The sequence below is a fragment of the Euleptes europaea genome, chromosome 8, assembly GCF_029931775.1.
Source record: "Euleptes europaea isolate rEulEur1 chromosome 8, rEulEur1.hap1, whole genome shotgun sequence".
NCBI lineage: Eukaryota > Metazoa > Chordata > Lepidosauria > Squamata > Sphaerodactylidae > Euleptes > Euleptes europaea.
In genome coordinates, this window is record NC_079319.1 from 58,586,709 (window position 1) to 58,609,918 (window position 23,210).

The following is a 23,210-nucleotide window of genomic DNA, read 5'->3' on the forward strand; positions in this document are numbered from 1 at the left end:
GTGTGTGTTAAGTGCTGTCAAGTCACTTCCGACTCATGGCAACCCTATGAATGAAAGTCCTCCAAAATGTCCTATCTTTGACAGCCTTGCTCAGATCTTGCAAATTGACAGCCGTGGCTTCCTTTATTGAGTCAATCCACCTCTTGTTGGGTCTTCCTCTTTTCCTGCTGCCCTCAACTTTTCCTACCATGACTGTCTTTTCTAGTGACTCTTGTCGTCTCATGATGTGACAAAAATACAATAACCTCAGTTTAGTCATTTTAGCTTCTAGGGTTAGTTCAGGCTTGATTTGATCTATAACCCACTGATTTGTTTTTTTTGCTGTCCACGGTATCCGTAACATTCTCCTCCAACACCACATTTCAAAGGAATCTATTTTCTTCCTATCTGCTTTCTTCAATGTCCAGCTTTCACACCCATACATAGTAATAGGGAATACGATGTATGGGTGTGAAAGCTGGACATTGAAGAAAGCAGATAGGAAGAAAATAGATTCCTTTAAAATGTGGTATTGGAGAAGAGTGTTACGGATACTGTGGACAGGAAAAATAACAAATCAGTGGGTTATAGATCAAATATATAATTTTCTGCCATGATATAGCACTAGTATAAGCACCAGTAAATGGGTTGTGAACTACAACTCCACTCAGGTGAATAGCGTGTTGTCTCAGATATTTCTGGAGTGACTAAATAGCATGCAACACTAAGAATTAAATCAATTTCATAAGTTGCTACTTGTCCACAATTATATCCTCTGACAGAAAGCAAGACAAGAATGTTGTTTTACACCCCCCCCAAGAGTGGGGTGTAACTGTTAGTTGGACTCCTGTGAACTATCAGTTGGACTCCTGTGAACTATCATCATGCAGCATGGAGGCTGTCCTGTTTACTATTTTAGGGCTTGTTCCAAGTGAAAACTTTTCAAAAAACAAAAATGTAGTTTGTTTTTCCAACTTTATTATTGCACTACAATCCAAAACGTTTCTTAACAAAACCTGACATTTTCTACCTGGGAGCTGTGGAAGTTAAAAGATATTTGGACACCAATTTAAACTTTTGCAAGTCTTTACTCTTGTTCACAAACATACATTGCACTATGATAAAAATACACATTTACAATACATTAATTACATTTTATACAAACATTTTCTGCCATGATCCTTTAGCACAACCACACAGGCAATATTCAACATTATTCTAGTGGTAGCCTTTATCCAATGCAAACCATACACTGCATTCTGGAATAGTATTTTCATATTGTACTCTTGTATAGGCACTAAAGCTTGTGATTCTGAACAAATTAAGAAATAGATTTCACTGAAATCAGTGGTACTGGCTTCCACAAAAAATATGTTCAGGAACTTCATGAAAGGATGAGAGCCTACAATCAGTGCTGTACACATCTCTGACCCCAAAAGTTCATTTGCTTAACAGTGAGCAGAGATTTCAGTATAAAAGTGTAAATGATTTATTAGAGTACACAACGGTATTTGCAAGCAAACATGATCCAAACCGCACACGCAGATTCAGGATACACAAATACTCGGACACGAACCGCAAGCCGCACTTGGTCTCCTCTACAGCACACTATTTCTTCACAGAATGAAGACCTATTTGAAGACACAGGAAACGTTAGTAACCACCGACTCTTGGTTCTGAAAAGAGCATCACATGGGGAAAAAATGGTGGGCATAGTTGTCGCTCCAAAGATGGTTAACAGTTGGTTCAACTATTGCTATAGAAGTCTGACAAATGCTGACTAATAATAATTCCATCCATTCACTATTGTAGTATGAAGCCATGACACACATATATTACTGCACATATGGTCTTCATAGATTCTGTGATCTCACTGCAACGTTTTGTTATATAAAAATGATAGCTATATTGTGTCCACCCAAAATACACAATAATTAACAGCTGTCCAGAGATTAATTTAAATGTAGAATCAGACTTAAAAGTGGTCAGGATTACACAATAAAACTTAATTCTCCGATTAAACACACACTTCCAAATTAAAATCAGAACTAAAATTTAAATCTCTGTGTTACCGAAGGCAGGTAGCAAAGGCTCTCCTTGCATTTCTGTATACAAAATGAATGGGAAATCCTTTGAATGTGTGACCATCAGGTACTGCTCTCCTGATGGCATCTTGAAACTCTTCATTTCCTGAAGAAATGCCTGTGGTACGCTCAAGTTCATAGGCTGCCAAGGCTGGTGACAGGAGATAAGATAGCTGATCGTCCCAAACTGTTGCAAAACCAAGATCCTACATGAGAATTCACACAGATTGTAATTAGGATCAATGCACTTATAATAATGAAAAGGACTGTCAGCATGTTTTGTCAGGAACACTCTGCTTAAGTAGTGAAAGGTAACAATTATTTTGCTACTTAACAAGCAGAGTGACAAACTTTTAAAGTCCTGCTATATTTTTGTGTAGCCTTATAATTACTTCAGTATGTACTGATTATTTCTGTCTTTAATTTCTGACTTTGGCTGGCTGAAGATGGGGGACACCTTTTTTGAACATTACAAATAGAGGCAGTAAAAATTAAAGAATGGAAAACAAAGTGAAAAACGTTTTGCATTATGTACCATCTTTGTTTGTTCATTTCAACCACGAGAAAGCAACAGACAAAGAAAAGAAAGGATTCAAAAAGGAAACAAGCTTTTAACTTCTTCTCACAGTCACCCCCTATCCTCCACAAGTTCAGTTTCATCTAGGGACCAGTTCTTTTTCACGTGTTAAGTGTGTGGTGTTCCCTTAATTGTGATTTTAAAAAATTTATGCTTGAAACATTCATATATTTTGTTTCTGCTTCAGGGTACCCTTTCTGGGAGGGGATATGTGAGAGGGATTGGATACAAATGTGTATTAAAGATAACTCTCCTCCACCTGTTCTCTACCTTTAAAGTGGTAGAACCTCTGAAATCAAAGTAGAGAAGAAAGGGTAACATATTTTAACTGTTTCCTCAAATTACATAAGAAAAGAGAAAATGAGAATAGATCATGATTTATAAGTTAGAGAAGGAAATGGAGCAATACAATCCCACAGGGAAAGATGTGAGTGCAAAAACATGTAATTGCATCAGTGTGATCCACAGAGAATTTATAAACAGAGAACACTAACCACAAATTGTGGTCCACGATGTATAGCAACTAAGCCAGGGGTCCCCAGCCTTTTTGGGCCTGTGGGCACATTTGGAATTCTGCCACAGGAGGCAGAGTGGACCACAAAAATGTCAGGGAGTAAAATTGCACATAACTAATAGTAATTCTTCAGCATTTCATCCAGAAGCTCGCTTAAACATGATGCTTTTTAAAAATTAACATATTGACTAAAAGTATTTTCTCGCTTAGATAACCTTCAGTCAAGCAGTGAATACCCTTGTATTGTGGTGGCAGCTGCCGCAGAAGCAATTCTAAAAAATAAAATAAAAAATGCACAGCCAATCAAATCTCCAATGGCAAAAGCCCTACCTGGCCCCACCTACTTTCTAAAAACATTTGGTGGGCACCACGAGAGGTCTTGGCGGGCACCATGGCACCCATGGGCACCACACTGGGGACTCCAGGACTAAGCTTCGGACACTTTAAAATTCAGTATTGCATCCCTGGAGCCTAAGGGGTGCACAAACTCCCTGCCTAAAAAGTTTTTTTTTCCATGAAGGGAATTATTTACATGGTTCATGTAATTCCCCATCTGCAATCTCAAACTACAGCTGAGGATGGGCTCTAACACAAGCTTTTCCCCAGTGTTCACAACTGGCTGGTTAAAGCAGGTCTTTCCACAGCTGACGCCAATGGGCTGAGTCAGTTTCAAGATGCGCAAGATTAAGGTTGTTCCCTAATTAAAAGTCATAACCTTCATTTATCACCTTTGTTCAGAGAACATTTACAAATTCTTTTCCTCCTCTGCTATCCCATAATAGCTCACAAAGAAAGCTAATAATTATGGCATCATAGCATTTCTTTGTGGGGGGTCAAAAGATTAATATAATTTTGGTGAAGCAGAATTTACCACTCTGTGTAAAAGTACAGATGTTATGATCAAGAGAAACTGAGAGCACGGCATGTTTTTAAAAAGGTTTTCTGGTGTTCATATTCCTATGCCTAAAAATCATGTAGATAATTAATTACATGAGGAGGTCTGAACACATGCTGCCCTTTCCAGTTATTAAACTATTTTCTAATTTGCTACCCTTGGGGACAGGGCAGTAATATTCACCCACAACAATAGTAGCAATTCAAGTAGGTCAACATTTTCTCAGAGGTTTTAGTTCAGTGTGGGAAAAGGCAGCCTTTACATTATGCTTCTGACCATTTCTTTTGAACTCCATCTTTTGGCTGATTTAAATAGCTCACAGAGTGCTTTTCATTCATATGTATTAGCTAGAGCTACATTCAAGGGCAGTTCATCCTGTATAGTACACTCCTGTTCAGAACTGCTGTCTGGTGTTCACGCTTTTATTTAATCTAAACAGCAAAGGCAATCAAATTGCATTCTTAAAAAGAGGGTAGGATATATCTCAGCTGGCTATAGTTTGGGAAACTTTCCTTTCTAGAGTTGCTTTATAGGTGTAATTCACTGGAGTACAAAGATTTCAGCGGAATGTCATCAAGATATTTTGTTATTTATTATGTAATCTTAATCAAGTGAAATAAAGTAAAAATGAACAAAAACCAACAATGGTCACAGCTCCCTGTGTTATGCACGTGCTCGGGGGTGGGGGATGGAATGAACAATGTGTCACAATGTTTACTAATATAGCAAGAGTGACATCAAGATCTATTAATTCAGACTACCTGGAGAATAAACTCTGGTTGTTTTCTGACACTAGCCTAGTTAAGAATTTAAGATTTTTAAAGTGCAAACTTTAATAACAACAAAACCAGCATGCGCTGCTAGGTCATTCTGTTTGACTCTCACTATATACAATGGCTGCGTGCTTCTACTACCTCTTTTCATTATACATTAAATCTAAGAAAATATGAATGGGTTTTGAAAGACAGCCTGACATTGACGTATTGAAAAAACAACAACACAGAAACTCAGAAAGAGTTTGTCTCAATGTCATAAGGGGAATTTAAAAATATAGGCTAATATTCAACAAAATATTAACTAAAATTACAATAAATATTTGCAATTTTTGTGTTTATGGCTATATTTTGTGCTTGTAAATCTGAGCCACCTTGAGCATTTTAATGGATAATGAAGTGTCCATATGGGCTTAATAAATGAAGGGGCAATAGAAGGGGCAATAAAAGGCTAAGTTGGAAAGATGTTTCCAGCAGAGAAATCTGGCTAGTTCAATTTGCACTTCATTGAATGTGGACGATGGCCCTGCGCTTCCTTTGAGAAGGTCAGGCAATGCACACACACATTTTTACATCTCATATCTATATATCTAATTCCTTAAATCCGCAGATAGGGGGTACACATACTCCAAACAATTGCTTCTTCAAACTTGGGGTACTCTCCAAATTTACAGAAACATCTGAAAACTAAAAAACTAAAAAAAAAAAAAAAAAAAACACCCCAAAAAACAAACAAACAAAAAAAAACACACCAGGGGTTTTAAATTCCCCCAGCTGGGCTGGGCCAAGCAGCGGCCTCGGCAGCTCCCAGCGGGGGTCTTGGCGCGCCTGCCCAGAGCAGTCTGGGTAAGCCACAGAGAGAGAAGGAAACAGAGACAGAGAGGGAGGAACGCCTCAGCACGCCTGCCCAGAGCAGTCTGGGTGAGCCACAGGGGAGGCGGGGGAGCCTGTGCACACCTGCCTGGACTGCTCTGGGTGAGCCGCCGAGAGCGGGGCTGTGAGGAGGGAAGGCTTGGTGTGCCCACGCAGATGGCTCTGGACAAGCCATTGAGAGTGGGACTGTGAGGGGAGGGGGAAGCCTGCAGAGAAAAGGGATGGGAGTGAGGGGAGGACACAAGGGGGGTCAAAACGGGATGGCTGCTTCTGCAAGTTTCCACAGCTGGGCTGGAAGGTGAGCGGGTGGGGATGGGATTCATCCCCCACAACTTTTGCGGGCCCCCACTTATAATAGCTAAAGCCAAAGACTGATGACACCTTGAATAGCAAAGTATCAAGGATCCTCACCAAATACTGTGAGTTTGAACTTCCTGTAGAGGCTGATGGCAACCTGCCCTTGAAGAAATAATGAAACGTACCTTCCTGTGTTCTGCCACCAATAATCTCAGCTGCAATTCCAGCTCATTGCTTGTTGCTGCAGCATCTATTGCAGAAGCACAGAGAGGAGGAAAAGACGGAAGAGCAGTTGTGGCACCTGGAGAACAGACAGATTTGATTGCTTCTCCACTCATTGGTTTCCATTTGGATTCATCGTGCAGGTCAAAGAAACAGACTTCTACCGCCTCAGATGGCTGACAGTTGGCAAAAAACTTTTGATGATTGAAGACGCATCCTATTGTTCGATAGGGATACAGTGGCTTTGGTTGCTCAACAGCTGGAGGGTCATCAGGCTTAATAGGATTGTGGATGTATCTACAGATTAATAGATAAGATACTATTAGTGCTTAACATTTTAATTTAATTTAAGACCCCATCCCTCTGCAAAGACCTTGATATATATTTTCATTCTACAAAGATATTGGTATGATACACACATAATGCTGCTGACTACTTAACCATGAACACTTGGGAGTTGGACACAGGAACATACCCAGAGCACACTTTTTTGGGCAGTCTCACACACACACACACCCTGGAGAGTTAACTGAACATGGTTGACAGCATAATTTGAACACATATTCCCTATTGCTTAGTGTACTACCACTGCAGGGCAAAGGTTATAGATGTTGCCTTCTCTCGTGGTCTCTCTGCTCACCTATATCTATGCGATGGACGGCATTTTAACAGAGTACAACACCTGATATAAAGGTGGCTAATAAAAGGTCTTCAGTGAACCACACAATCTGGATTGTGAATTTATCTTCAAATTCTATTTACTCACCTATGTCCTGTCAAACTCTCCCAGAACGTGACTGTTCCATCAATTCCATAAGTCATTACCCATGTGTGAGAAACTCCTTTAGCTTTGGTTCCTACACATACAAAAGCTTCTAGCCCAAATCCCAGTAGAAGACTGCACAGAAGGTTAGCATGATCTTCACAGTCACCCTAATCAAGGATATAGTAAAGATACAACATGAGTTAATACAGACAAAGAGAAATCTTCAATGGAAAAGTTAACAGCCATCCCAGATTTACTGACTGAAAAAACAAAACAAACTACATGGATAATTTGTTTTAAATTAACTTTACTTTGATAACATTTATGTTCATTTAATTGCTAGGCAACACAGAGTTTGGAACAAGCTGTCAAAGAGCTCCCCAACCTGTCTCCACCAGTTGGAGGCTGCTTTGGTTTGGTCAAAGGTTTTCCAAAAGACAAAACCTTGAACTCCAGGCTTTCGCCCCAAGTCCAAGGAGTAGCTGCCACCAGCCCTTTCAAAAGGTTGAGCTCCAGGGGGAAGATAAGGGCAATCCTCTCCCAACTCACTCCAAAATTGAGTGTAACGCTTACCCTGCAAGGTAGAGACCTGCCAGGGAAAGATTACACTCCCAAAATGTCTGAGGTTTTTGGTAGGTGGTTTTTACACTCAAACAAGGCACTTAGAATTTAGGCTTGGAATCCCAAAATCACAGACACAAGTCATTTAAAGGCTAACAATTTATTTATAAGATTCAAGCTGGTTTACAGGAAAGAAAAGTCATGAAGTGTTAAGCAAGAAAATAATAAACTATTTAGCATAACTAGCTAATACATTCAAAAACCTTTTTGGTTCAAAAGGATTGGCAAAGGTTTCTTGCATCAGGTTTATAGTTACCAACTTCCAAAGATGCTTCCAGCATTCAAGAGTTTCAAAAGGTTATCCAAAGGTTTCTCCAAACAGGTCAGCTTGACCAGTTTCCCCGTAGGGCCAAAATCAAATGGGTTGTGATGCAGCCAGCACAGCTCTCCTGCTGTACCGCAAAGCATGCATAGTTTTCTCAAGGGTTGGTTTGTCCTTATATTCGTTTTCTCAGTGGCATGAGCTCATAGAGGCCAATTGAGAAAACGCAAGCACTTAGCTGTTAATTAATCGCTTGGTCAGAATTGCTGACTCATTCAGAGATGTGTTCAGGTGAGGAAGCCTGCAGAACTACCTGCACCTGGACATTGTCATGATGGCTGACCATTTAATTACCATGGCAATGCACGGTCTTGCATTCCAAAAAGGGGAAAGGTTAACTAGCACCAGCTGGGGCTTACTCCCTCCACAGAAGCAGTTTTCAAAAGGAAACTTATTTTTCTGGTCTAAAATCCCAATAACACAAAAGTCATAGGCCTCCCAGGCCTGAACCAAAAAATCATGCAATCCAAGAAATTGAGAGACCTCAACTTCTTGACACAAGCAAATTAAAAATCCAGGAGGTTAACACTGCAATCCTAAACAGAATTCCTCCAGTCTAAGAACCCACTGATTTCAGTGGTTTTAGATTAGAGTAATTATGTTTAGGATTCCCTTCCATCATTTACCTAGAACCAAGTATTTCAAGCCATGATACAAAAGCCTTACACTAGAACACATTACAGCTCTTACCTAGCATTATTACAGAAAGCAGTATGTTGAATTCTACTCAAGCAAGATTTTGGAATAGAAAATTTGCATTTAGAGTTGCCCCTGGGATAGACCTAATACCAGATGAAATAGTTAAGAGCAATCTACAATGGTACAGCACTTTATTAGCATATTTATTCACCAGAATTAATTCAATAGGTAAAATACCAGACCAATGGAAACATACTCCTATAGTCCCTATATTTAAGAAAGGTGAACGAATGGATGTAAGTAATTACCGGCCAGTTAGTCTGTCACCGGGGATTAGTAAACTATATGCATCCTATCTGTATTATAAATTAGTTGACTAGATACAATCAGAATCAGGGCTGGGTATAAAGCAAGTAGGTTTTACACAGGGAGACTCAGCTATTGATCATTGTATTATTTTAAGTCGTTTGACAGAAAAACATGCCCTCTATATTCAGAGAAAGCTACATGCAGCTTTCATGGATCTGAAATTGGCATCCGATATGATTCCTAGGACATGTTTATGGCACAAACTTAGGAAAACCACAATTGATCACAGATCTCTGTGACTGATACAGATTTTTATGATAATCCAACAGCACAGGGTCGATGTGGGCCAGCGGGGCAAATCACAGGAAAATTTATTATGAAGTCTGGAGTTAAGCAGAGGTGTCTGATGGCTCCATTACTTTTTAATCTATTTTTAAATGATTTAGCACCTGCCCTTAAACAAGACAAATTTCATTTGCCAAAACTTGGGGTCCTAGAAATACCCATTTTATTACATACTGCTGATGCAGAATTAATATCATAATTTCCTTTCAGGGCACAAAGATTAATAGGGTCCTTTTCTAACTACTGTTGGGAACAAAGTTTGACCATTTGCTCTGTAAAGTTGAAGATACTGGTTTTTACAAAAGCGAGAAGAGATCTAAGATATAAATGGATTTTAAAGGGTAATGAACTAGAGCAGGTTAGGTCTTTCAAATATCTGGGGTGATTTTTGACGCACTTTTAACTTGGAAACCTCAACGTAAGCCTGTGATGGCATCAGCGGCCTGCTGAAATGCAGCAATAAAGGTTTTTTCTTCAGGAAAGGTGGACAGTACCTTCCGGCAGCAATTACAGCTTTCAATGCTAAGGTATTGTCTCAAATCCTATGGATCCAGATTGCTACTCCATGTAGGAGTAGCAATCTGGGTCCATAGGATAAATGAGACCTCAAATCAGCTGCCAACACAATTTTTGAATCACATCTGTGGGATACCGAAATAGGTGGTTGATACGGCCCTTAAACTGGCACTTGGCCAGCATTCTGTTTAACCTAGGACTTGGATACTGGCATTAAATCTGAAACCGAATGTTCTCTGAGGATAACAGGTTATTATGTTACATGAAATAAGATAATTTCTACAGTTCATAGAACCAGGCTATAAAAGAAAAACTGAATATCATACATTGCCCAGAGAAAGTCATTTTTTCATTAGATTGGCCCCTAGCCTGTAAGACTATCAAGCAGCTGATTATGAAGACTGATATCCTATTGTCCCTATATACCATCTGCCAGGCTAGGCACATTTGCTCTACTCTCTGTATGGGAATCCACAACTCTTTACAATCTTGAAATACTTGTTTAACCTTGCAATTTCAAGATTCAGGTGAGGAATTATGCTCACAAGATTAAATACGCTACTAATGTACAGTCTCTGATGGCTGTATATTAGGCAAATTGTTTTCAGAGAGATATTGTGGCTGTGGTTGAGGGATCACAGAAACTGAAACATGATCTGTTTGAATGACCATGTTATAAGAGGCTAGAGAAAAATGGATCAAACCACTTATGCCAGTGAAATGAGCTTCCCCTAAATATTTTAGTTACTAATTTTTTTAAAAAAATTGTTATCTAAATTCCTTGTTCAGCCCATGAGAGTTTGGGCAGCCTGTGAAGAGACATCTTCTCTAATATTATCATTTATAGTATCATGTGGTTTTAAACTATGACATTCCTTGTAACTATATACCTTGTTTCTACACAGAAAAGTCAGAAGAGTACACCACTGTTCTTGTTTACCACCTCCACCAATCACAGGGGCTTTTTCATATCCAAGTACACTAACAAATCTTGCAGCTTGTCTGGGTGTGTCCAATAGTCGACCTGCTCGAAGGGGTCGGACATATGAACATACTGGTCTGTTTACCCCATTTTCATCCTGAAAATTAATAAAAAAAATATGCAATTCAGTGACTTTAACTAGAAGACAAAGATTCCCTTCAACTTTCAAAAAAATAACTAGTATCAGAAACAAATTTCTGTACCAAGGGTCTCTAGAATAGTCTTCTTGCTTTCTATGGTGTACAAACAGAGAACATTTAGGCATACAGTACTACAACATTTTTGACAATACTAGGTTTCATGGCCACATAATCATATCCTGTAAATCAGGGATGGGGAACGTCCGGCCCGGGGGCCGTATGCGGCCCCCGAGGACATTTTCAGTGGCCCTCAGGAGCTCCAGGGCCCACTGCACTATCATTTTTTTCTTCTCAGCTTTGTATTGGTGCCCCTCCTTTGTTCTTCTTCAGAGAGTAGACAAAATTTATTACATATCCTACTTTGTACTATTTCAAAGTTATTTCTGCTAATAAAAACTTCAGAGCTAAAATTCTTCCTTTTTAGTAAATGCTGATAAGTGATCAGATTAAAAGAGCAGTTGTCACGTCACCCACCCCTAAAAATTATCCTCAGACCACAAAATATTTTCACTAAAAGTGTCCCAAGCTATGTAAACAGGGAAGCTGAATTTCTTTACTCCAGTATGCAAAGTAAATTACATACACGTCTTCCCAGTTTGTGCTCCCAGCGATAACAGTTTTGATTTTTGGTTCAGTTGTTTGTTAGTATTACAGTATAAATTGGGGAAGGACTTTATACTATGAAGATATAGGTAGACTGAAAAAGGGAAGGGAAAAATTGAGAAGGGAAGCTATGCTAAGAATATCATACCTACCAAACACCATACCTACTGAGGTGATCATTATTTCTAATTTAAATGTTTTTTGGGGGGGTTCATTACCAAAATTACAAAAACATTACACAAACCCATCTTAGAACCTCATAAATTTAAATGTTTTATAAACTATTAGAACGTATTATAGAAATGTCAAAAGTTTACACATCCCTTTTATTTCACTGGCCTTTTATTTCACACTATACTTCAGAAGCAGCTGCCTCTGAACAGCGCAAAGTCATTCCCTTCCCCCATGCCAATTTCAGGGGAAAGGCTCATGTCGAATTGTGGTATGGAGCAGCTTTCCAAAGCATGTAATTTGGAATATCTCTGCCCTCCTCCTGAACTTGGACCTGGTGGAAAGGGGTCTTTGCTGCTGCAGCTTCCATCACAACTCCATTTGTACCCATTTTTCCTTACAGCCAATATTCTTACAATATATTCCTTCCCATCTCCTTCCCCTTATCCCATGTTAGCTCCTTATCCCATGTTAGCACCCAACCTTCCACTTCCCAGTACTACTCAGTTAACAGAGTTACAGCTGTTTACTGCAAGGCACATCCACAACCCTGACTGGTAGGCTTACCTGGTGCCCGGTAATGGCAGGCAAACTCCTGATAATAGTTACTGATGCCCACTGATGCTCATCTGGTTGGCAGGTGGAAGCAGGTCAGCAAAACAAGGATTGAGGATCTTTGGCGTTGCACAATGACATCTTCTGGTGCGACCCAGAAGCACCGGAAGTGTTGTTATTGCATGGCGTTGAAGACTGCCACCCCCATACTAAGTACCTGCCTCCCACCATCTCCTGCTGGTTGCCAAGGTGTGCCTACTGACTGCCCTGGGCTGAAAAGGGCATGGAGATATTAATGGAGGGCACCAGCGGCAGGAGAAGGGGAGAAAGGTAAAGCAGGAGCACACAGCTAAGTGAAAAAGAAAGGCACCGAGAATAAAACAGCCAATATTGTAATGACCTGGTATAAAGTTATGGTGAAGCCAGATTTGGAACACTATGTGCAGTTTCAGTCGCTGTATTGCAAAAAGGATATTGCAGAACTGGAAAAAGTACAGAAGAAGGCAACCAAGATGATTAAGGGGTTGGAGCACCTTACTTATGAGGGGAAAAAGATGACTAAGGGGAATGAAGTAAAGGTTTATAAAATTATGCAGATGGGAGAAAGCAGATAGAGCTCCCCACATACTACTAGATAGGCAGTAGGTATATGACAGACAAAAGGAAATACATCTTGACTCCACGAGTAATGAAATTATGGAATTTACTACCAGTAAACATAGTGATGACCACAAGCACAGACAGTGTTAAAAGAAGGTTACACAGGTACATGGAAGAGAGGTCCATCAATGGCTATTAGCCATGGTGAGTAAGGGGAACCTCCATATACAGAGGCAGCAACCTTCTGGTTACCAGTGCTAAAAGGTAGCATCATGGGAATGCACTGGTCTCTATGCTATTTGTTGGCCCTAGAGTATAACTAGTTGGCCACTGTGCGAAACAGGATGCTGGACTTGATGGACCACTGGTCTGATCCAGCAGGACTCTTATTTTCTTTCAGTGAGGGGAGTTGGCTCATCATGTTTGCAGGTGAGGGAAGGACAACTGATTTGTGAACATCTAGAAAAATATATGGATGGTAAAGTCTACAGCTTTTGGTCAACACATTATATTTTTGTAAGAATTAAATGTTAAAATTAACAAACCTGTGCAAAGATTTTCACCAGTCTTGTGTTGTGAGAAGGCCTAATCTGCAGGTATTCTCTCCACCACTGCTTAGCATATACAAGAAACAAACGTTCTTTTTCTGCTGTTTTCTGCCGTTCTAAAGCAAGCTGCAATTCAAAAGAACATGCACTGTGCTTTATTATTCCATGTTTTAGCTTGATTCCTTGTTAGTTAAATAAAATATGCCTCCCCATACCACAGCTAAACATAAGATTTTTCCTCTCAGCAATAAAGTACAGCACGTTTTAAGATCAAGCGCTGAACATCCTGCTGCGTTTTTGACTCAGCTGTTACGTAGGTGCTAATTTGCCTGAATACTTGAAGAGCAACATTTTTATTTAGACACAGTTGTGCCTTCATAACAATTCAAGCTGCGGTGCTAGAAGATACAACAATTGCAGCTCAATCTACAGAGTTGGTGCGCCACAACTAAATGAAAAGTATAGAGGAACAGGCACCTCTGTACTTGCCCCGTACATGCCAATATACCATTGCCAGCACTTCATTATTAGTAATGCTGTCGTAAGCAGAGTGAGATCCTTCTAAAAGAATTGACTTCAATGGTCTTAGAATGATGAAACTCTGCTTAGGATTGTCTTGCACATATCACTGATTGGGATTAAGGGACCTACTAGAAGTGCCCCCCTTCTCTATTGCTGTTGAAATTGAGGGTACCAGGGTTGGAGGGATCAGGATGATGAGGCTAGAAAAAAAAACTTAAAAGGGACTCCTTTCCTAAACAACAAAGTGATATCCTCTCATACCAAGGTCACCCCTGGAGTGTTGGGGGAGGTGGGCTTTTGGTAGTGAGAGATCCAATCATTAGGAACAGAAAGAGCAGGGAGTGTGATGGGTGTTTTGACCATATGGTGCCTGTCTGGTGTGAAGGATGAGGACATTATTTGCTGTCTGGATAGGCTAACAGCTATTGTGGGGGGAAAGTCAGTGGTCATGGTACATGTTAGCACCAATAACATCGGGAAACATAGTCATGTGGTTCTGGAGGGAAAATGTAGATTAAGGGCCAGGACCTCCAAGGTAGTGTTCCCGGAACTGCCTTGTATTTCATGTGAAGACTTGTTATAGGAATACTGTCTGTACAAATCAGAGAGCTAGAAGGGACCAGAAGGTCATTCAGTACAAGAGTGCCCCAGAGTAGGTCCCTTTGCACATTAGGCTCTAACGTGACCTAACAGAGGTCACAGTGTGCTACAAGGAGATTGGAACCAAATGCAATGAACCTGTAGGAGTACCAGGTGGTCCAAGTGACAGAAAAATACAGTCACTGGCCTGATTAGAAAAACAACAACCCAGTCCAACAGTACTGAGAACCACTGCCTCTTAATGGTGTGTGTGTGGGGATCATATAAAAAGGCACTGTACTAGAGAGCTTGTTGACAACTGCAAATTGCTCCACAGGGAATTGTAATAGCTTCACATGGCAGCCAGCACAACCACTGGATATATATACAGAACAGGAGACAAACAGCACCCTCTAGTGCTAGTCTCAGCTGCTGGCTCTACAAGTACAAGTAGCAGGGCAATACTAAGCATTAGGGTCCCGCAAAGGTACACCTCTTACGCCAGATACAGCACTCCGGAATGAAGCATATTACATGGACTCAGGGGGTGTTATTCCTAAGCGAGTCACATTAATCAGGGGTTAAAGAGATAGCACTGAGAAGAGAGAACTAGATTCACCGGGGGGACAACACAGCTCATGCAGTGGGCATGTTTTTTTGCAGAGGAAAAGGTGAGGATATCATGATGGAGAGACCATTACTACTTCACAATAGCATAAACTCCCATTAAAGCCCCAATGGCACCTCAGTAGGAAAATAATAAAGGAAAACCCAGTTCCAAGAATGCATAAAATTTTCTGTTAATTCTCCAAACCAAATGCGCAATGAATAACCTACAGCAATATATTTTCTTAAACCATTTTCACATGACTTTTTTAAAATTAACAAAGAGACCCAAAAATGTTTCACTAGAACATTCATGATAGATTGCAGCACACAAATTCCAGGTTACTACCCAATGTGGAATACTGATCTGAATTGCATTAACACTAGCGTTATCTAAATTTAGACTTACTTGAGTATTAACTATTTCCTGAGAAAGAGTCTTATTTAGCTTTGGGTACATTTCAAGTTTGATGTCAAGTACTCCAACAGAAACCTTTGATTCTGTACCTTTGGATCAAAATATATGGCTTGATCAGAAAACAAGCATTTTAATAGGTCAGACAGCACATACAAGAGGATATGCATATATATCCTTTATATTAAATCAAGCTTTGGAGATCCAATTTCTCTTTCTAAGTGTTTTATTTTGCAGACTTTTGAGCCAAGGACAGGAAATCCTCCCTCCATCCTACAGAATTTACACTACAATGTTTGAGATGCTCATAAAATACAAGCGTAAAATTAATTTGTTTGTTATCGTGTAATTGCTGCCTTCATCTAATTTTTGGTGATTCAACAAAACAAGTTCATGTAAACACATAAAAGCCACTTTAAAGCTGAACCATGTTCCTCCAAAACAATTACTAAGAACTGTTAATAAATTAAAAACGATGGTTCGTGCAATTGATCTTGCTTATTGCAGACTGGAATCTTGATGACCAATGAACATTCTGCTAGCTCTGAAGACAACACAATGTTGCTCAGCTGATGCTAAGGAAACCTACATGATCTACAACAGCAAGAACAAGCTGATACTTTGAATAAGCTCATGGCTACGCTAATTCAAAACTGAATTTTTTTGTCAAGAATTCAAATGCCACACTTGATAACATTTGCAATGAAATTCCTTCAGCTCTGGATGGTAAGTGTCAGATTCCATTGACAGTGCTTTTGGACATTCTCAAACATTTAATGTCAGAAAAGGCAGCATCCTTCCACAGAGACAAGTCATCAACAAGGAACAATTTTGAGGAACAATTTTGATGCCCGAAAGATTGTTATTTGTGTCAGGTCAGTTTATGTTTTGTGGTCAACTATCTATATGCTTATCTCTGAACTGAATGCAGAACAAAAAATCCCACACACCAGGGCTATGTACGGAGAACAGGATTTTTCTACAAATGCAAAATAACCGTTAAGATTGCAGAAAAATCTTAAAAGTTGAAAAAAATGTTTTACTCATTACGGTAGTTTGACTTACCTACACCGAGAAGTTCAACAGCAATCTTTGTTACCCTGTTTTCTGCACTAAGGACAGACCGCCACTCCAAGAAATAGGATGCTACTAATGTGGTCTCACCCGATGTATCTGTCTTGATCAAAACAATATGCACTGGATCACATATTGACAGCATAGTAGTTGCATCCGCCATCTTACTTCCCTCACCTGTTAATGGTACATCAAGAAAAATGTAACAACCCATTTTGTCTAATAAAGTTTCCACAATATTTCCATTGCACATCTGGAGAAACTAGACCAAGAATAAACAGCTTTCCAAAGGTTGGTATTACATGGAAAGATATTAGGTTGGATCCTACCTCCTGTGTCGGGGAAGGCTACTTGCACCAGGAGAAACTATATCTATTAGTACTGGGGTCCCCGGTGAGGTGCTTGTGGGTGCCATGGTGCCCGTCGATACCTTTTCTGGTGCCCACCAAGTGTTTTTAGAAAGGGGGGGGCAGGCAAGCAGAGCTTCTGACTGGCTGTGCAGATTTTAAAAACCAATTGCCTTGGCAACAGCTACCACAGCACAAGGATCTTCATCGTGTGACAGAAAGTAAGACGTGTGCAACCAAGGAAATATTTTATTGTAATTCTTTTTAAAAGGCATCTGGATAAGAGAATTTCAGCCTGAAATGTTGAAAATTTACTATGACAGTTATGCATGTCCTCACTACGTGATCGTTTTGTGGTTGGCTCTGCCTCGGGCAGCAGCCATTTTGTGGTTACACCCACCACCCTGTGTCAGAATGGCAAAGGTACCCACAGGTTCAAAAAGGCTGGGGACTTCTAGATTAGTAGGTTGTGAATTCTTAGATGATACTAAGAAGCCAAGGATTCTACACAGCCCACCGTAAAGCATGCAGCCACTCATCAGCAAAAACCTCTTGCATTTTTTCATTTACTTCTAGCCTACCTGCGTTTCATCCTAATGGGTACCCAAAGTGGCTTACAAAAATAAAGAATAGAATGACTTGCTGTGTGACTCTTCACTATTTATAGTGGAAACCACCCCCTTGCATCTCAGCAGCTAATATGGAGAAAGAATTAGGCTTTTAATGTGTTACTGCATGCACCTCTATTGCATTTTCCCATGAAAAACACATTTTTAAATGAAGACTTACATTCATCACTCACACAGAGTGCACTTCATGTTGGACTATACAATTTCAGACTGTAGGGGTGGGTGTCAAAACTTTGAATGTCCCTATCCCATATTAAAAAAAACAAACCTCACAGACCATAAATAACTACTATACCTGGGAGAAGTCTTCTAGCCTAGACTTCTTCCTAACATTCAATCTTATTTTCACTAGTGTGGCAGATGCACACACAATGAAGGTGGGGGAAAACTAAGCAAAATCATGTGAACTGGTCACCGTACAGGGGAGAAGACAAGCAACTTGAAGAGTTCATGCAAACATTCTCCCCTTTGTGCCCCAAACCAAAGGATCGCGTTTGCGGACCACCTGATAGCAGGCAAAACTAGTAGATCCCTAAAAGTGGATCCTGCTGCACTTCGATACCTCTCCAGGAAATTCTGCGCATGAAACATTTTTGGAGCTACTGTACGTAGGCCAGCTGGAGAGGCCCTGCTCCGTGTTTCCTCACCATCAGACATCTGATCGGTTGTTACACGTGGCAGGGCCACATTGGTGGTAGTCCCCAGCTTTTGTAACTCCGCCCCCCAGGAAGCATGTTTGGCTCTATCCCTTTTAATCCTCAAAAAGGAAATGAAAACTAGACTTTGGGTTGAATTAGAGGTGATGGTGGTGGGGATATTCTGGCAACTCTTAATTTTGTGTGTCTGCCAACATTAGGTTTTTTGTCTATTCTTTGGTTCTACCTCTTATTTTGATGGCTTACTTCATCCTTTATTTCACTTAATGTTGAGGTTTTAAACTTCTGGCAAGGCTTCACCGAAAAACAGGGTACAATTTTTAAATAAATAAAACGAGTGCATTGTAATCAGTCTTGGAAGAGATGCTCTTACCTAGACTATCTTTGTATACTTCGAGTAGAAAGCCATCACTGAAATCAGGTTCACAGGCACACGGGACAGGTTTAGAGCGGAAGCGCTGATTTCGAAAGTGTAAGCAGAGAGTAAAAGTGGAACAAATTTGACCAGGTAAAGGCTCAGGTTCCTGCAAATGTTCCAGAAAAGCTTTCCCACCCAAAACCTGGAGGTACAGATATCTTCGTGTTGGATCAATATTAGCTGTAAAGTGTAACAATAAATAAGACAAAATTACAAACAAATCACAAGTCACGTTGCTAAAAATCAGCAACATCTGCTAAATATACAGGACTGGATCCAGTAGAAGAGTTTAAGTTCCCTGCCTTTCCCTTCTCCAGGCTGCTTGCCATTCATCCTGAAACTCCTCTCTGGGGATCAGGAGAACAAAATGAGCCACCGGACAGGTTCATGTAGCAACAAGGGAAAATAGTGCAAAATGGCCTTCCTCTTCCTCTTGACTGACACAATCTATGCACTGAAGAGGGAGAGAGAGGCAGTTTTACCCTATTCCCCCTCTCATCCATGCAGTACCTCCCCTGTAACACATGTTGCTTACATGGCTCTCCTGACCTTCACAGATAGGTTCTGGGACCAATGCAGGCTGCCTAGGAATGAAAAAGCAGGGAGAGATTCACTCTGTCAGCTCTTTCTATGAACTCTTCCACCGGATCCAATTCGTAGAGGGAAAAACTTGAGTCGAAATTCAAAGCAACTGCAAAGTGTTATGAATGCAATTCCTGTCAAATTCTCGCAACATGCATGGTAGAAAAACAACTGTATTTTCATCTGATTACATGGGGGAAATAGTGTGTAAACAAACTTATTACAGGATCCTCTCTTCACTTAAAACTAACTTTACTAAGAATGCAGACCACATCTGTATCAAAGGAAAGATTAAAGCTGCTTTATAGTACTTGAATTTTAAATATCTAAACACTTCAAATCAATACAACAAATACTAAAGGTAGCATAAAAACACTTACTCTTTTTCAGCACAGGTGGCTGTCGATCAACAAAATGTGTAGAAGGTTTTGGAGTTGAAGTCACTTCCCTGTTATTCATATCCTAAGATTACATTATAAAATAATTTAGGACACCTTAAAGTGAAATATTAAAATACTTCACATGTTTTTGGTAACAAGACACTTCCTTTTCTGCCAAAATATCTCCCCAAGGGCTACCTTCCACAATACAGGCCCAAAGTCACTAGACAACTCTAGATACACTGTAGGATGCTATATATAAAGCAGCCCTAGGACTTCTACAGCTCAGAAGCACTCTAACAGTGATATCCTAAAAATACTTTCCTGAGAGTAAACCTCATTGAACAGACTTGAGTAAGATTCTGAGTAGACTTGTCTAGGATTGCTCATGAAGCACCCATTACCCTAAAACTGGTTTACCGGTAACAGCATATCTAAAACATATTCATTTAAGTAAAGGATTGTAATTTACATGTAAGTCTGTATCACAACAAAACCAAGTACAAGTGATTGTACCACATTTAGGTTATGCCAAAAATATTATCATATCAAAAGAGGTTCAGTACAACCCTATGCCGAGTTACTCTGGTCTCTGCTCATTGACAATCAATTAAAGTAACTTCATAGGATCAAACTTGTTAATTTTTTTCAAAGTATACTCACAGTCATGAAATTGAGTTCTTTCACAACATCGTCAATTATCCCTCGCCGTATTAGGGCTTTCATCAAGTCTTCTTCAGACAACTGTTGATGCTGAGGAGCCAGTTCTTCACGTATTGTTTCAGCAAGAACTTCTCGGATCCTGCCGTGGACATCCATCTACACAGAAATGTTTCTGTTAACACATTAGGTTCATGTCCTGAAGGACATTTTGACATACTTCTAAGTAAATGTGCATATGACTGTATTGTGTATGTCCCATTTTATTCAATCGGCCTTACGCCAAAACATAACTGTGTTTTGGATTGCAGCCTTAGCTAGGTGGCATCAAGGAAAAAAACCCTACATTTGAGGATCCATAATACCCACATGGATGATTTCTCAATCTAATACATTTTAAATGAAAGCTGTGATTCTATCAATAATAAATTAAACACATATTCATTCAAAAGTATAACAAATGGACTAAAAAACACAGACACTGTTTCCATAATAAACTTTTTCAGAGGATATGATTTTCTCACAGGGAATACACTATTTTGTTTACAGGATACAGTTCCCAATACTTACGTTTCAGAACAGCCACTTAGAACTTTTATAGGCTGAATAAAATTAAATTTTGAAATACAGCATTATCATGTCCCCCATTCCTAACTAGGAAATCAAACTAATCTGTCTTTCTAAAACAATAAAAACAAATCCACTCATTTCTAAATTCAGCCTTTAGGAATCTGTTGGCACTAAGCAAATTATTATTTACTTCATTTATACCCTGCCTTTCTCTGAAGTGGTGACAGAAAACAGCTTATATTGTTCTCCTTTCCTGCACTTTATCCTCACAGCCACTCTGTGAGGTAGGTTAGACTACCAAGGACCCCAAAACCTTCCATGGTAGTGTGGAGATTCAAACTGGGATCACCCAGATCCTACTCTGACACTCTAATCACTTCATCACACTTGGTCTCAACAGTCAACTCAACAACACTGAATAATCTGTTCAGAAATCTTGTTCTCCTACAAATCATTGCTCTGTTGTTCTCGCCTGATTCCCCTCACACAAAAGCCTGCTCCTCAAGGAGGGCACAAGACCTATCTTTTATTGCTCTTAGATCTTACCATCGGATATTCTGAGAGTGAAATGTAGCATCCATCTGCAGATATCTAAATCTGTAGACTGGGGCCACATTGACTGTAAACAGATAACTCTGCAAACTTGGGGGAATCCCCAAGTTTGCAGAACAATCTGAAAATTAAAAAAAATACATTTGGGGGGTTTAAATCCCCCCCAAACAATAACTAACCTCTGGCATCTGGGAGCTGCTCCAGGCCCATATGGCTGGTAGTGGCATAGGGGCTGCAGTGGGGTGCCCAATGTCTGATGACATGCCTCCTGGGCCACTTCTTGGCCCAGTGGTTAGTATGCTAGTGTTTGGTTTGTGGGCAGTGGGTTTGACCCAGGCCTCTCTCTTCTTCTCCAGGGACAGCATGTGTGTGGCTTGGAGCAGGGATGGTTGCATGCAGACAGCACTTTTACGGTCCGTCAGACTCTGTCGGGGGGGGGGGGCATCCCATCTGCCATGTGGGCACCTTTCACCTGTGAGTTATGGGGCGGGGAATGACACACAGACCACATGCCTCTGTTGAGTTACTGCCTACTACAAGTTTAGTTGCTTTATTATGTGAACATTATTAATGAAATACAAACCAGACAAAAATTTGTTTGGGTCATTTTGCCAATATTACAGTCATGTTCTTGGGGAAAGTTTATCCAGAACTATAAACACAGGGCTTTAAAACCTACCATCAAGACCTAAAGCTGAGATCCTGAAAGATGACAAGGAGCAGCCTACAAGTTACACACATCAGAGCAGCGAGCCAGAATTAGCAAAGGAGCTTTCTTCACAAATAAAACGACTAAAAGAGAGCGTTACAACAGCTTTCACCTGCAGCACCAATAACTCTGCAGAACGTATATCTGGTTAGTCCTAGTTTGTTAGAATCACAGATGACCTCGAGAGTCATTAACACCAGAGAAGAGAGCCAGCAACCGCCCTCCCCATACCTCGACCCAACTCAGCTGAGAATCCTCTCCCCAAAAACCATTTATGTTGAAGTTTAAGTGCCACGAGTATCGTTTTCCACTTACGGAACCAACTTTTGGCAATATATAACGGTATAATTTGCCCTGACCTTGATGGCCCAGGCTAGCCTGATCTCGTCAGATCTCAGAAGCTAAGCAGGGTCAGCCCTGGTTAGCGTTTGGATGGGAGACCACCAAGGAACGCTAGGGTTGCTGTGCAGAGGAAGGCACTGGCAAACCACCTGTTAGTCTCTTGCCATGAAAACCCCAAATTGGTCGCCATAAGTCGGCTGCGACTTGACAGCACTTTACACACACAACGGTATAATTTAATTATGCTGGGCTTGACTGGGGGGGGGGGCTGGCAAGGGGCTGCTTCCCAGCAGCGCTTTGTCCTCACCTTGGTCAGCTGCTGATGAATGATCTGCTTCAGTTCAGAGGCTTTCTCTGGAGGCAGAGACATGGCGCGGGGACTAGTGCCGGTCTAACCGGAGAGCAGGCCTCCAGCCTATCTCCCCCCCCCCCCAAAGAGCCAGAGATCTCACAGGAGGAAGCCGACATTGACCAACCTCCCGCTCAGTCACCCGCCTGAATCGCTTCCTCGCTCAAGCTGAGCTCCCATTGGCTCAGTCCCCAGCCAACCAGCAGCCGGCCGCTAGGCGTCCAGCCCAACCGCCTCTCCAATTGGTTTAGGCCCCCCAAGGCTGACGCGCGCAGCCGCCTGACGTTAGGACCGACAGTGCGTTCCTAAGGCGCGTTACTCCAGTCTACGCCTATTCGTTTCAATGGGCGTAGACTGGCGTAACTCTTCTTAGGAGTGCACCGTAAGCCTGCTTCTGCTAAACAGCGCGACCAACTTGCTGTGTTCGAGATTTCTCTCCGGGCTCCATGCGGGGGGAGGAGAGAAAAAAAATAAAAAAGCCGTTCGTTG

General features: G+C 40.7%; 1 protein-coding gene across 3 annotated transcripts; it reads right to left on the bottom strand.

The window, feature by feature from the left end:
• Positions 1-1,389: 1,389 nt before the first annotated feature.
• On the bottom strand, positions 1,390-22,750 carry CEP76 (centrosomal protein 76). Of its 3 annotated transcripts, none has more exons than XM_056854296.1 (12): positions 22,680-22,750; positions 20,203-20,374; positions 19,540-19,621; positions 18,533-18,757; positions 16,519-16,704; positions 15,448-15,545; positions 13,329-13,457; positions 10,623-10,811; positions 6,981-7,147; positions 6,178-6,511; positions 2,052-2,269; positions 1,390-1,610 (listed from the first exon to the last, which is right to left on the bottom strand). In XM_056854296.1, the coding sequence occupies exons 2-12, from the start codon at positions 20,356-20,358 to the stop codon at positions 1,472-1,474; spliced, it is 1,923 nt and encodes a 640-aa protein (XP_056710274.1). In that variant the 5' UTR covers positions 20,359-20,374; positions 22,680-22,750; the 3' UTR covers positions 1,390-1,471. The 3 variants fall into 3 exon arrangements, with proteins under 3 accessions (XP_056710274.1, XP_056710273.1, XP_056710275.1); XM_056854295.1 differs by having other exon boundaries at positions 20,203-20,358; positions 22,680-22,744; XM_056854297.1 differs by lacking the exon at positions 10,623-10,811 and having other exon boundaries at positions 20,203-20,358; positions 22,680-22,744.
• Positions 22,751-23,210: the final 460 nt, after the last annotated feature.

Bases quoted from the DNA above. Each gene is read 5' to 3' on its own strand.
- CEP76 (XM_056854295.1), bottom strand. From the start codon at position 22,742: ATGTCTCTGCCTCCAGAGAAAGCCTCTGAACTGAAGCAGATCATTCAT. The intron at 19,622-20,202 runs GTGAGTATACTT...ATGTAATCTTAG, and splicing joins AAGAACTCAATTTCATGACT to GATATGAATAACAGGGAAGT. The intron at 18,758-19,539 runs GTAAGTGTTTTT...TACACTTTACAG, and splicing joins GCCACCTGTGCTGAAAAAGA to CTAATATTGATCCAACACGA.